Raw genomic sequence first — 13,969 nt, forward strand, 5'->3', positions numbered from 1 at the left:
AGAAATAAATAAACTAGACAAAAAACCCTGTGACGCCCTGACCTACTCTACCATAGAAAATAAAAGCTTTCTATGGTCAGAACGTGACATATAGACAGTTTTGAATTTAATCTCTTGAGATGGGAAAACATGGTTTTATTATTTTTAAGTTTAACAAGTGCTCTCTATGAAAGAATGTTAAAATGTGAAATGTTACACTACCCAAAAGGGAACAACCCAGATGGATATTTTCAAGGAAAGATGAGAGGTTTTCAGTTTGTCCACTGTCCAATGTTCCCGTAATGTTAATGTCAGAGGAAAATAATATGGCAATGTTGTAGCAACATCGAGGTAACATTGTGATAGTATTAGGTGGATGCTAATTTGTTTTTTCCCTTGTGTCTCACTGTTAAGACACTCTCTCTTTTCACTTGGTTTCTTGCTTTCCAAACCCTCTATATTTTAAGCTCTTATACTGTGTCTGCTTTTTTACCGTGTTCTGTTTGTGCCACCAACATCTTGCCCTCAGGCCAAGCTTTAGCCCCACTCCTTAGATCACCCCCCCCCACACACACAGACACTTCCCTCCAACCCACACACACACACTTCCCTCCAACCCACACACACACAACCCAATTTCCTTTGTGCGCTTGTTTCAAAGAGATAAGTGCAGCATGAGTGACTGAGGGAGCATTAGCTAGCGGATCTATCTGTGTGCCAGTGCCCCAATTATTCCAATATCTCCATTAAGCATTCAGAAACTGAGGAGGCTTGTGTCAAACAGGAAATGAAGTGAAATGCAAAGGAGACGTGATCCTTCACCCCCCGCAGTGAACTAGCTCACACATTTCAGTAAGGAGGTAGTAGAAAACTGAAATGAAAAAGCAGATATAAATGTAATTTATGAAAAACTGTATATTCTCCATCTCAGTGTGACAATTAGAAAGAGGGAGAAAAGGATTAGAAAGGGAGGGAGGGAGAGAGAGAGAAAAAAAAACACCAGGTAACTGCCAAAATAAAGGAAACACTTGAGTACACTGAACAAAAATATAAACGCAACATGTAAAGTGTTGGCCCCATGCTTCATGAGCTGAAATAAAAGCTGACATTTCTGGTCTACTGAGCTCAAACTTGAACATTGTTTAAATTCTGTGCAACTTCCAGTGCGTGTTACTGTGAACACTGAGGCTGTAACCGCTTTAAGTTACAGTTTCAGACAGTGGTCAACTAGGCTCTGTGGCTAGTTGATCATAATGTAAGCCTACCAGAGTGGCCCACCATAAAAAACAATGGAGGAAATTGATCACATAACATTTTAACATGGAATTAGCTGTCCTATCATTCAGTCTACAGTAGCAGCCAATGTGTGGTGTTCAATGTAGGCCTACATTCCATGCAGGGTTTAACATTATCCTGTTTATCCACTTGTCCTTCAGACAAGGAGGTGACTGAAAATGTTCTTGTGTTGTTTGATGCAAGAAACCACTTTATATTTAAAAAAATGCATTGTTATTCCCATACCATTATTACAGAGAATTAGACAAATTATGCTATCATCTGCCAATTGGCTAACTGCCTCAAAATACAACTCTGCCCCTTTAAGACAAAAAACCCCAAAATGATTTACCTGACTTGGAGCAATGAACTGCCCTTGCTGTCTCTGCCTGGCCAGCTCCCCTCTCTGGGATTCTCTGCCTCTGACCCTATTACGGGGGCTGAGTCACTGGCTTACTAGCACTCTTCCATGCCGTCCCTAGGAGGGGTGTGTCACTTGAGTGGGTTAAGTCACTGACATGATCTTCCCGTCCGGTTTTGCGCCCCCTCGGGCTTGTGCGGTTGAGGAGATCTTTGTGGGCTATACTCAGTCTTGTCTAAGGGTAGTAAGTGGGTGGTCTGTTGATATCTATTTAGTGGTGTGGAGGCTGTGCTTTGGCAATGTGGGTGGGGTTATATCCTGCCTTGTTGGTCCTGTCTGGGGGTATCGTCGGATGGGGCCACAGTGTCCCCCGATCCACCTGTCTCAGTCTCCAGTATCTATGCTGCAATAGTCTATGTGCTGGGGGCTAGGGTCAGTCTGTTACATCTGGTGTAATTCTCCTGTTTTATCTGGTGTCCTGTGTGAATTTAAGTATGCTCCCTCTAATTTTCTCTCTCTCCCTCTCTCCTTCCCCTCCCGGAGGACCTGAGCCCTATGACGATGCCTCAGGACTACCTGGCCTGATGACTCCTGGCTGTCCCCAGTCCACCTGGTCGTGCTGCTGCTCCAGTTTCAACTGTTCTGCCTGCGACTAGGGAACCCTGACCTGTTCACCGGACGTGCAACCTTGTCCCAGACCTGCTGTTTTCGACTCACTCTCTCTCTCTCTCTCTCTCTCTCTCTCACACACCTGCTGTCTCGACCTCGGCTATGAAAAACCAACTGACATTTACTCCTGAGGTACTGACCTGTTGCACCCTCTACAACCACTGTGATTATTATTTGACCCTGCTGGTCATCTATGAACATTTGAACATCCTGAAGAACAATCTGCCCTTAAATGGCAATGTACTCTTATAATCTCCACCCGACACAGCCAGAAGAGGTCTGGCCACCCCTCAGAGCCTGGTTCCTCTCTAGATTTCTAACTAGGTTCCTTGCATTTCTAGGGAGTTTTTCCTAGCCACCGTGCTTCTACATCCACATTGCTTGCTGTTTGGGGTTTTAGACTGGGTTTCTGTATAGCACTCTGCTGATGTAAAAAGGGCTTTATAAATACATTTCATTGACTTGTCTTTCAAAGATGTCTAGAAATGTACACGTTTTGTGCTCTTGTAGGAAGCAATCACTCCCCTATTGCTGACTACAAATGATCTCCAACTTGGCTAATAATTCACTAACTAGCAAAGGATATAAACAAATATACAACGGGTGGGTCTAATCCTGAATGCTGGTTAAAAGCGCATTCCAATCTATGACGTTAAAATGCCTATTTTCTCTGTCTCATCAGCCCAGCCAGGAACGTTATAAACTTGATCTCCACCACAAAAGCATCTAGACATTCTCACATTTATTTAGACTAACATTTAGTTGTTTTCAACAGCGGAGATTTGTATATACCTTGCTGTCTGTCTCTCCGACATTTGCAACATTGTTTCAATACTCAAATTCAATCTCCAGCTGTCCCATAGTAATGAACGAGTCAGGACGAGACAGATAGGCAGGCAGCGTTTCTCAGCCAGTCGAAATCATGAATCAACTGGCATACTTTTTATGGATATATACAAAACAAATGGCAATTGAAAAAAGGTAAAATGAAACGAAGTGCAGCTACTGTAGTTTGCAGTCTTTCCAGCTTCAATTTGAAGTTATTGTGTTAGCTGTGGTGTTGGCTGAACAACAGTGTAATAAATGTCACAAGAAAAAAGCTTAAACAAATGCAAACACGGCTACTTTGCTGTTATTCTGGCTGCACTATTTGATGTGACTGTAAGTTAGCCGTAGTTGGCGAACTAGCAAGCAAGGGATAAGAACGTTGCCAGGCAGCATGGCAATGGAACATTTTGAACAAACCAATAGAACGAATGACCAACCGGCTTGGGGAGCAACCCTAGATTTGTGTCAGGACTATAACTTGTGGAAGGATGAAATACAATTAAAAAAAATGTATCCAATATTTTTTTTACATTTTTATTTCACTAGGCAAGTAAGTTAAGAGCAAATTCTTATTTACAATGACGGCCTACACCGGCCAAACCCTGATGACACTGGGCCAATTGTGCACCGCGCTATGAGACTCCCAATCACGGCCGGTTGTGATACAGCCTGGATTTGAACCAGGGTGTCTGTAGTGACACCTCTAGCGCTGAGATGCGGTGACTTAGACCTCTGCGCCCCTCGGGAACTAAATCAAAATAGTTGTTTATGAAAATATGTCAGTCATTATTTGAATATGTTGGTAACCTGTTGTATAAAAATGATAATGCCCGGGAAGCCGGTGTTTGGAGGATATATTGGCTCGGTTTCCGGCCCGAGATTAAGTCGAGGGCCTAACAACACCCATGCCAATGAATTCTCCAAACACCGGCTTCTCAGGCATTATCACTTAAATGTGTACACTTGGCTACATGCAACTCTTGCTTTGATCTCAAAACAAGCGCATCTATTCATGACCGCTCATGCTGTAAAAACTGTCCAGTTCAAAGTGAATGGCACAGATCCATATATGGCAATGTTCTATTTGCATAGAGTATAGGCCTACTGCAGATGTGATTGGTTATGAGTACGAGCTGAGTCATGCAATATAATCCTACTCCCAATGCGTTCTGCCTACAACAAAATATCTTGCATAGTTTGTTTTGTTTCGGTATGTTGCATTGAAAGTGGCTAATACTGCGTTGATTCGAGCACAAATACAACAGTAAAAGGGAAACGATAATGTTAATTAACTAACGGGGAAAACTCTAGAAAGTTGAGTGAAGTTCAATCTCGTGCTTCTCTGAGCGGGCTGATATTTATTCTGTGCGGCAGACTGCGCACGGGAACATTGCCCACAATGATAGTAAAACAAAAACACATGCGCACACAGCTTCCCTTCATCAGTCATCTCATCTCAGTGATGTCCCTCCCGTAGACTGCCTCCTCTGTCCTTCCCATCTGTGAGACAATACAGTCTCTGTTGTGTCTAGTTCTCTCCATGTCCTCTACCGCCCTACTGTCCCAGTCTCATCCACATGAATCCAATACCTCATCTAAATTCACTTTGAAACTTCACTCCAGTAGAAAACTTAACTACCTCACTTCAGCTTACTACAGAAATTCCCCCTCTAGTATCACCCTTCCCATCCCGTCCGTACCTTGGTGATCTTGGGGTGGGCACAGCGGCTGTTGCCGGTGGTGGCATGCATCCAGCTACTCTCCAGCGGGACACACTCTTGCCTCAGAGAACACTTCTTCTCCTGGACACACCAGCCACACTCAAACCTGGGGTCAGCCTTTAGACACATGCCACAGCTGTCCCTCAAAGCAGGGCACTTGTACAGGTGGGCTGGAGGGAGGGAGGAGGGGGAGAAAAAGGGAAGAGGAATGGAGAGAGGGGAGTGGGGGGTTGGAGAGGGAGAATGGGAGAGAGAGTTTTTTGTTAACATGCTAAAAGCGTGAAATGACACATCCAACCCTATTCACACACAAGTCATTTAGACTTGAAAAGTATATACACTGAGTGTAAAAACATTAGGAACACCTACTCTTTTTATGACAGACTGACCAGGTGAATCCAGGTGAAAGCTATGATCCCTTATTGATGTCACTTGTTAAATTCACTTCAATCAGTGTATATGAAGGGGAGGAGACAGGTTAAAGAAGGATTTTTAAGCCTTTATTTTATTTAACTTGGCAAGTCAGTTAAGAACAAATTCTTATTTACAATGACGGCCTACCCCGGCCAAACCCTAACCGGGACGATGGGACTCTCAATCATGTCCGGTTGTGTGTCCGGTTGTGATATAGCCTGGAATCGAACCAGGGTCTGTAGTGACGCCTCTAGCACTGAGATGCAGTGCCTTAGACCGATGTGCCACTCGGAAGCCCCCAAAGCCTTCAGACAATTGAGACATGGATTGTGTATCTGTGCCAATGAGGGAGAACTGTCATTACAAAATATTTAAGTGCCTTTCAACGGGGTATGGCAGTTGGGGACCATGCACACCGGTTCAGTGTGTCAAGAACTGCAACACTGCTGGGGTTTTCTTGCTCAACAGTTTCTCGTGTGTATAAAGAAAGGTCTACCACCCAAAGGACATCCAGCCAACTTGACAACTGTGGGAAGCATTGGAGTCAACATGGACACTTTGTGTCCATGACCCAATGAATTGAGGTCTTTCTGAGGGAAAAAGGCATTGCAACTCAATATTAGGAAGGTGTTCCTAATGTTTTGTACACTCAGTGTACACTATATGTAGAAAAGTATGTGGACACCGCTTTAAATTAGTGGATTCAGCTATTTCAGCCACACCCGTTGCTGACAGGTGTATAAAATCGAGCACACATCCATGCATTCTCCATAGATAAAAATGGGCAGTAGAATGGCCTTACTGAAGAGCTCAGTGACTTTCAATGTGGCATCGTCATAGGATGCCACCTTTCCAACAAGTCAGTTCATCAAAGTGCTGTTATTGTGAAGTGGAAATGTCAAGGAGCAACAACAGCTCAGCCGCGATGTGGTAGGCCACACAAACTCACAGAATGTGACCACCGAGTGCTGAAGCAGGTAGCACATAAAAATCGTCTGACCCCGGTTGCAACACTCACTACCGAGTTCCAAACTGCCTCTGGAAGCAATGTCAGCACAATAACTGTTCGTCGGGAGCTTCTTGAAATGGGTTTCCATGACCGAGCAGCTACACACAAGCCTAAGATTACCTCAATGCCGAGCGTCGACTGGAGTGGGGTAAAGTTCACTGCAATTGTACTCTGGAGCAGTGGAAACACGTTCTCTTGAGTGATGAATGAGGCTTCACCATCTAGCAGTTCGACAGACGAATCTGGGTTTGGCGGATACCAGGAGAACGCTACCTACCCCAATGGATAGTGCCAACTGTAAAGTTTGGTGGATGAGCAATAATGGTCTGGGGCTGTTTTTCATGGTTCGGGCAAGGTCCCTTAGTTTCAGTGAAGGGAAATATTAACGCTACAGCATACAATGACATTTATAGATCAGGGGTGCTCAAGTACTATTTGACAAGGTCCGGTAACACAAATTTCCTAGCTGGCAAAGGTCCGGAAGGACAATGTAATTTTTCAGCGAAGTAACAAACCCCCACCTCACAACCCATGCAACCCCAAACTGTTCACACCCCTTGTGTTGGCAGAGATAAAATGTTGCAGCTTTAAAGCTAATTTCCTGCAATTCTACACATTTTGTATAGGGCAGAGATTTTTTGTTGTTGCTGTTTTAAAAAGGTCATTTCCTGCAATTCTATTCATTCATCCATGTCTTATGTGAGTTTATATGACAAGGGGTCGAAGCTTGAACGAGAAAAAATTAATTATAATACACACTACCATTCAAAATGTGATGTAACTTAGAAGTGTCGTTGTTTTTGAAAGAAAATAATTTTTTTGTCCATTAAAATAACATGACATTGTTCAGAAATACTGTATAGACATTGTTAATGTTGTAAATGACTATTGTACCTGGAAACAGCTGATTTTTTTATGGAAAATCTACATAGGCGTACAGAGGCCTATTATCAGCAACCATCAATCTCAACGTCAACAGTGAAGAGGAGACTCCAGGATGATGGCCTTCAAGGCAGAGTTGCAAAGAAAAAGCCATATCTCAGACTGGCCAATAAAAAGAAAAGATTAAGACGGGCAAAATAACACAGACACTGGACAGAAGAACTCCACCTAGAAGGCCAGCATACTGGAGTCGCCTCTTCACTGTTGACGTTGAGACTGGTGTTTCGGTATGAGATCCTCAGTTTCTTGGCAATTTCTCACATGGAATAGCCTTCATTTCTCAGAACAAGAATAGACTGACGAGTTTCAGAAGAAAGTATTTTGTTTCTGGCCATTTTGAGCCTGTAATCGAACCCACAAATGCAGCTCATGTAGAAGGAAAAGCTGTGTACATTTGCAAATACTGTGCCAAATCATATTTGAAGAATACAACAAAGATGCAGAATCATCTGGCCAAGTGCATAAAGTTCCCTCAGCGGTCACAACAAGCAACCTCTGACAATAGTCCCTCTACTTCTATTTGAGGTGAAAATGATGAATCAGACACCTTATCGATATCAGCTCATGGTCCTCCTGGAATCAGAAGTTTTTTTGACTCAAAGGAGTAACGTAGTCAGAGAAAAGCTGATGAATGTCTTGCTCGAGCTGTGTATGCAACTGGTTCACCTCTGATGCTCACAGGCAATGTGTATTGGAAGAGATCTCTGAATGTTCTTCGCCCAGCATACACCACTCCAACTAGACATGCTTTATCTACTCATTTGCTGGATGCCGAGTTCAACAGAGTTCAAGTGAAGGCCAAGCAAATCATAGAGAAGCAGATTATTGCAATCATCTCTGATGGGTGGTTGAATGTTCGTGGGCATGGAATAATTAACTACATCATCTCAACCCCTCAACCAGTATTCTACAAGAGCACAGACACAAGGGACAACAGACACATCGGTCTCTACATTGCAGATGAGCTGAAGGCAGTCATCAATGACCTTGGACCACAGAAGATATTTGCACTGGTCACAGACAATGCTGTGAACATGAAGGCTGCTTGGAAGTTTTTGTTGACTCAATGGAGGAACGAGTCAATGGAGGAGTCCTACCCTCACATCACACCCATTGGCTGTGCTGCTTATGCATTGAATCTGCTCCTCATGGACATCATGGCACTGAAAACAATGGATACACTCTACAAGAGAGCCAAGGAAATGGTTAGGTATGTGAAGGGTCATCAAGTTATTGCAGCAATCTACCTCATCAAGCAAAGTGAGAAGAATAAGAGCACCACCTTTTAGCTGCCCAGCAACACCCCTCCGTCTCCTGGAGGGGAAAGAGTCTTTCCAAAAAATGGCCATATCACAGTTTGCCGATATGGACAGCCCCATCAAGAGGATCCTCCTGGATGATGTATTTTGGGATGTTAGTGGTAAGCAGCCTGAAACTCCTGAAACCTATAGCAGTAGCTATTGCACGGATTGAGGAAGACAATGCCATCCTGTCTGATGTTCAGACTGCTTGCAGATGTAACAAGAAAAATTCCATACTGCCCTGCCCACTTCACTGTTGTTCCAAGCAGAGGAAACTGCAGTTCTGAAATACATCAAAAAGCATGAAGATTTCTGCCCGAAGCCCATACACGCCACAGCGTACATGTTGGACCCCAAGTATGCTGGCAAGAGCATCCTGTCTGATGCAGAGATCAACAAGGCCTATGGTGTCATCACTACCGTGTCTCGCCACCTTGGCCTGGATGAGGGCAAGGTTCTTGGCAGTCTGGTGAAGTACACTTCCAAGCAAGGGCTTTGGGATGGCGATGCAATATGGCAGTCGTGCCAACATATCTCATTAGCCACCTGCTGGAAGGGACTTTGTGGATCTGAGGCTCTTTCCCCTGCTGCCTCCATCATCCACCAAATCCCACCAACATCAGCCGCCTCAGAGCGAAACTGGTCCTTGTTTGGGAACACACACACCAAAGCACGCAACAGGCTGACCAATACAAGGGTTGAAAAATTGGTCACCATCCGGGCACATTTTTGGCTTTTGGAGCCTGACAACGAGCCACCCTCAACAAGGTTGGAAAGTGACAGTGAAAATGAGGCCTCAGAGTCTGATGTTCAAGAGGTGGACATTGAGGAGGTCCAGGGAGAAGACATGGAAGCCTGAGAGGAAGACAACCAAAGCTTTAGTTTCTAGTCAATCATTTTACAGATGTATGTTGAAAATATTTTTGGGAGATGCGATGGTTCATTGGAGATCATTCAACATTCCCTTTCTTTTGTTGTTCAGTGAAATCTTCCCATGTGAAGAGTCAACTCTTTTCATTAAAGTTAAATTCGTAACTAAATTGTTTTTATTTCTATTGGAAGGATTTAATCATTTGCAATTATATCTACTTATTATGAGGTAAAATGTTTCTGTTTCTGTCTCCATTTGATAAGGCAAATATATCCAATGCAAAAAACATCTCAATTTAAATGGTATTAATATGCATATATTTCCACCTCTGAATATTCCCAAAAATGTGCAAGTGATGGTTGCTGATAATGGGCCTCTGTATGCCTATGTAGATATTCCATTACAAATCAGCATTTTCCTGCTACATAGTCATTTATAACATTAACAACTTCTACACTGTATTTCTGATCAATTCGATGTTATTTTAATGGACAAAAATGTGCTTTTCTTTCAAAAAACAAGGACATTTCTAAGTGACCCCAAACTTTTGAACGGTAGTGCACACACACTATTTTCTACATTGTAGAATAATAGTGAAGACATCAAAACTATGAAATTACACATATGGAATCATGTAGTAACCAAAAAAGTGTTAAACAAATCAAAATATATTTTAGATTTGAGATTCTTCAAAGTAGCCACCCTTTGCCTTGAGGACAGCTTTGAATAAAACATTTTTATATGCACTGAATATGAACTGAAGCGAAGCACTACTTCAAATGACCGCAAGAATTTGACAGAGGAATAGTTTTCAGCCCCTCAAATCCCATTGGTCACGATTTAACTTGAAAGCAACCATGGGCCAATTAAATTATACTAAATGAGTGATTTAATTATATTTACATATCAGGGATTAAGCGAGGGAGCACCGTTAGATGGTTATCTTAGTTAAAATGAGGATGAGAGAAGGGAGAAAGGGAAAGAGAAAAAAGAGAGAGAGAGAGAGAGAGAGAGAGAGAGAGAGAGAGAGAGAGAGAGAGAGAGAGAGAGAGAGAGAGAGAGAGAGAGAGACCGAGGACAAGACCAGTTCTGTTGCTGCTTGGCTGGAGAAAAACCCTGCCCCATACCAGTCTCCCCCTCCCAACCAGTCTAACACTACCAAACTCACCCACTCCTCACCACCCCCACCCATACTCCATATTGAGATGCATTGTACTCACTACTCAGACAAATTACTTGAGCTAAAAGTCTATTTCTCATTTTGGTAAATTGTGTCTGGGTCTGCATTGTGGTGGGCTTTGGCTGCAGAGGCTTTAGCAAACATTTCCCTAAATGTGACGTTATCTTCTATCTTGCATCACAGCAGGAGCCCCTGCTTTACAACCCCCCGCTGCCATGGCGACAACAACAACAGCAAAATGCTTGGCGTTATTAAGACTACACAACTTCACTAGTAATTATCCGTGGAAGAAAAACATTTTTTTTTTTACTACTCCCTAGTTGTGTGTTTAATCACTATCCACTGTCTGTGGATTGGTGCGCTAAACTCACGCACGTACAGTGTATTCAGAAACTACTCATACCCCTTCCCTTTTTCAATTTATTTTTAAAGTTACATCCTTATTCTAATATGACTTAAAAAAATACAAATATTATCAATCTACACACAATACCTCATAATGACAAAGTGAAAACATTTTTTTTGAATGATTTGCAAATGCATTAAAAATAAAAACAGAAATAACTTATTTACATATGTATTCAGACTCTTTGCTAAGAGACTCAGGTGCATCCTGTTTCCATTTAACATCCTTGAGATGTTTCTACAACTTGATTGGAGTCCACCTGTGGTAAATTCAATTGATTGGACATGATTTGGAAAGGCACACAACGGACTATATAAAGTCCCACAGCTGAAAGTGCATGTCAGAGCAAAAACCGAACAGTGAGGTCGAAGGAATTGTCCGTAGAGCTCCAAGACAAGATTGTGTTGAGGCACAGATCTGGGGAAGGGTACCAACAACTTTTTTCCAGCATTGAAGATCCCCAAGAACACAGTGGCATCCATCATTCTTAAATGGAAGTAGTTTGGAACCACCAAGACTCTTCCTAGAGCTGGCTGCCCAGGCAAACTGAGCAATCAGGTGAGAAGGGCCTTGGTCAGAACCTGATGGTCACTCTGACAGAGTTCCACTGTGGAGCTGGGAGAACCTTCAAGAAGGACAACCATCTCTGCAGCACTCCACCAATTAGGCCTTTATGGTAGAGTGGCCAGACGGAAGCCACTCCTCAGTAAAAGGCACATGACAGCCTGCTTGGAATTCGACAAAAGGCACTAAAGGACTCAGACCATGAGAAACAAGATTCTCTGGTCTGATGAAACCAAGATAGAACTCTTTGGCCTGAATGCCAAGCGTCACGACTGGAGGAAACCTGGCACCATCCCTACGGTGAAGCATGGTGGTGGCAGCATCATGCTGGGGGATGTTTTTTCAGCGGCAAGGACTGGGAGACTAGTCAGGATCGAGGGAAAGTTACAGAGAGATCCTTGATGAAAACCTGTTTCAGAGAACTCAGGACCTCAGACTGGTGTTCAACTTCGAACAGGACAACGACCCTAAGCACACTGCCAAGACAACGCAGGAGTAGCTTCGAGACAAGTCTCTGAATGTCCTTGTGTGGCCCAGCCAGAGCCCGGACTTAAACCCGATCGAACATTTTTGGAGAGACCTGAAAATAGCTGTGCAGCGACTCTCCCAATCCAATCTGACAGAGCTCGAGAGGATCTGCAGAGAAGAATGGGAGAAACTCCTCAAATACAGGTGTGCCAAGCTTGTAGCGTCATACCCAAGAAGACTCGAGGCTGTAAACGCTTGCAAACGTACTTCAGAGAAAAGGGTCTGAATACTTATGTAAATGTTATATTTCAGTTTTTTAAATTTGCATTTATAAAAACCTGATTTTGCTTTGTCATTATGGGGTATTGAGTGTACATTGATCAGGGGAAAAAAACATTTTTTTAGAATAAGGCTGTAACGTAACAAAATGTGGAAAAAGTCCAGGGGTCTGAATACTTTCTGAATGCACAAACACATGAAGGCATGCACACACACACACACACACACACATCTACTTGCTGCCTCGGTAATTGACTTTAAAAAAGTGAAGACATCACAAGAGTGTAAAGTGACTGTCTAGTCCTGAGGCTGTGTGTAAATGTATGTGTGTGCGTGCGTGCGCGTAACGTGTGTATGCACTCCTGCCTTTCTAAATCGTACACAAGGGCTGTATGGCACTGTAGTTTCAAATGCAACATACCCCTGCCAGCCACACAGTTGCCATCCACACAGTTGTATTTTACCATGGCAGAAACTTAGCCAGCTATTTAGAAAGTATATTTGAACGATATAGCACGTCAAAGCCTGAATGTCCCTTCCAGACTTAGCTTTCCCTAGCCCTTTTTGGTCACACTATAAATTATTTAACATGCAGTGGTAGCTTGCATAAAACTCAATCTCCATGCTACTGCCCTCTCTGTGGCCGTTTACTCATGTGGCTAGAGTGCCTTGGTTAAGTGAAGCTCCCACGACACATCAGGCAAGTAGTGACAATAAGTGATAGAGAATTCTTCTGGCATATCACAAGACTGTGTTAACCCTCTGAGCTAAAGCCCAGGCATTTGCTTGGGGAGCTAACACAAGTCTTCAGATCATATGAGTGTGGTTCACCGAACCATTTGCTGTATAACAAGACAGTGCTTACCCCTCTGAGCTAAAGCCTAGTGCTTACCTTGGATGTTGAAGGGGTTGTCGATGACAAAGTTGCCGTTCCACACCACCGATAGGTCCACGGGCAGGTCACTGATGTCATTACCCTCGTAGTTATACTGAAACCATAGAAACACAGTAACAATAAGTTAAACTATAATGGAGTTATTTTGTTATTATGTTGTTAAAATGCCCCTGATGTTCAACTGAAAGACAACCCATTGTTGTTGCTGTCAGTTTATGGTGTGTATTTTTTATCATGTGAACCTCGCCTGAAAACACATTTCCATTTGGGGACAATAAAGTTTGAACTGAACTGAATTATTGCGATGCCTTCATTTCTGTTTGGATTATTCAGTTTTTTTTTGTCTGAAAAGTTGATGAATAAAAACACGTTTTACACAGTAATTACACTAATATCCGTTTCTATGTTTTACATTCTTGTATTGTTCATGGCTCATTTGAATATAAAGCACACAAGCATAATGGACTAATAATGGAAGTACACTTGGCCATCTCTTGTTTGTCTCAGTAAATACATGCTCATTTAATAGGATAGAGTTAGAGGGCAGCCTGGAAATCCAAGAACAAGTGCCATGATATGTTTTTAATAATCAAGTTCTTAATATTATTGTAGATGATTAATAGGAGTAATCCTTCTTGTTCAACATGTCTCTCTCAAGCACACATCCTAGATCGGAGCTCCTACTCTAAGACACTTTGTGAATACAGAATCTGGGCAACAGATAAAAGGTATGTAAGCATCTAACTACGACCTATGACCACAAGACAACGTATTTGATCCATATATCTGCCACTATCGGCAAAATTA

At 42.8% G+C, this 13,969-nt stretch overlaps 1 protein-coding gene across 3 annotated transcripts in view; it reads right to left on the minus strand.

Moving 5' to 3' along the window:
• Window positions 1–13,969, minus strand: part of LOC106583586 (plexin-A1) — a 373,995-nt gene that overhangs the window by 92,243 nt on the left and 267,783 nt on the right. For all 3 annotated transcript variants that reach the window (XM_014167946.3, XM_082967657.1, XM_045705581.2), the window contains exons 11-12: window positions 13,160–13,256; window positions 4,813–5,003 (exon numbers count right to left, since the gene is read on the minus strand). In XM_014167946.3, coding sequence (XP_014023421.2) covers window positions 4,813–5,003; window positions 13,160–13,256 — 288 coding nt within the window. The remainder of the gene's footprint in view (window positions 1–4,812; window positions 5,004–13,159; window positions 13,257–13,969) is intronic.

Source organism: Salmo salar, chromosome 22 (assembly GCF_965601325.2).
Source record: "Salmo salar chromosome 22, fSalSal1, whole genome shotgun sequence".
Lineage (NCBI taxonomy): Eukaryota > Metazoa > Chordata > Actinopteri > Salmoniformes > Salmonidae > Salmo > Salmo salar.